Source organism: Galeopterus variegatus, unplaced genomic scaffold (genome assembly GCF_000696425.1).
Source record: "Galeopterus variegatus unplaced genomic scaffold, G_variegatus-3.0.2 Scaffold5946, whole genome shotgun sequence".
Lineage (NCBI taxonomy): Eukaryota > Metazoa > Chordata > Mammalia > Dermoptera > Cynocephalidae > Galeopterus > Galeopterus variegatus.
In genome coordinates, this window is record NW_007732057.1 from 74113 (window position 1) to 74520 (window position 408).

Sequence of the window (408 nt, forward strand, 5' to 3'; positions counted from 1 at the left end):
TTTTTTATCAAAAAGGCAATTTGAAAATTAAAATTTTATTGATAAGTTCTACAAGACAAATTTTCCTTATCTTCTTACTATTTTTTAAATACAGAAAATAACATGTTTCAAAAAGTTTTAGATAAGTTTCCTTTCACTTTACCACACAGATATCTATCATCTAAAACAGTAACTAAAAGTTAGGCACATTTTATGAAACATGATTAATAGTTTGCTTACCTTACTACAGTATGGACATTCACCAAATATGATGTTAAAGCTCTGTCTACTAGTCAGTAGTCCTCTCAACCACTGAAGATTTAAAAAGGAAAAGGAGCAGTGTCAGCATGATTACAAATTACAGATACTCCAAATATCATTTCCTTTCTTTTTGAGTGTATATTTCTATTCCAGAAGATTTGTCCTCTT

General features: G+C 28.4%; 1 protein-coding gene across 1 annotated transcript in view; it reads right to left on the reverse strand.

Annotated features, from left to right (window-relative positions):
- FANCL (Fanconi anemia, complementation group L) overlaps positions 1–408 on the reverse strand; it is a gene marked incomplete at its 5' end in the record, with an annotated part of 50111 nt that overhangs the window by 527 nt on the left and 49176 nt on the right. The window contains one exon of the mRNA XM_008590254.1: positions 220–291. Within this exon, the coding sequence (XP_008588476.1) occupies positions 220–291 (72 nt within the window). The remainder of the gene's footprint in view (positions 1–219; positions 292–408) is intronic.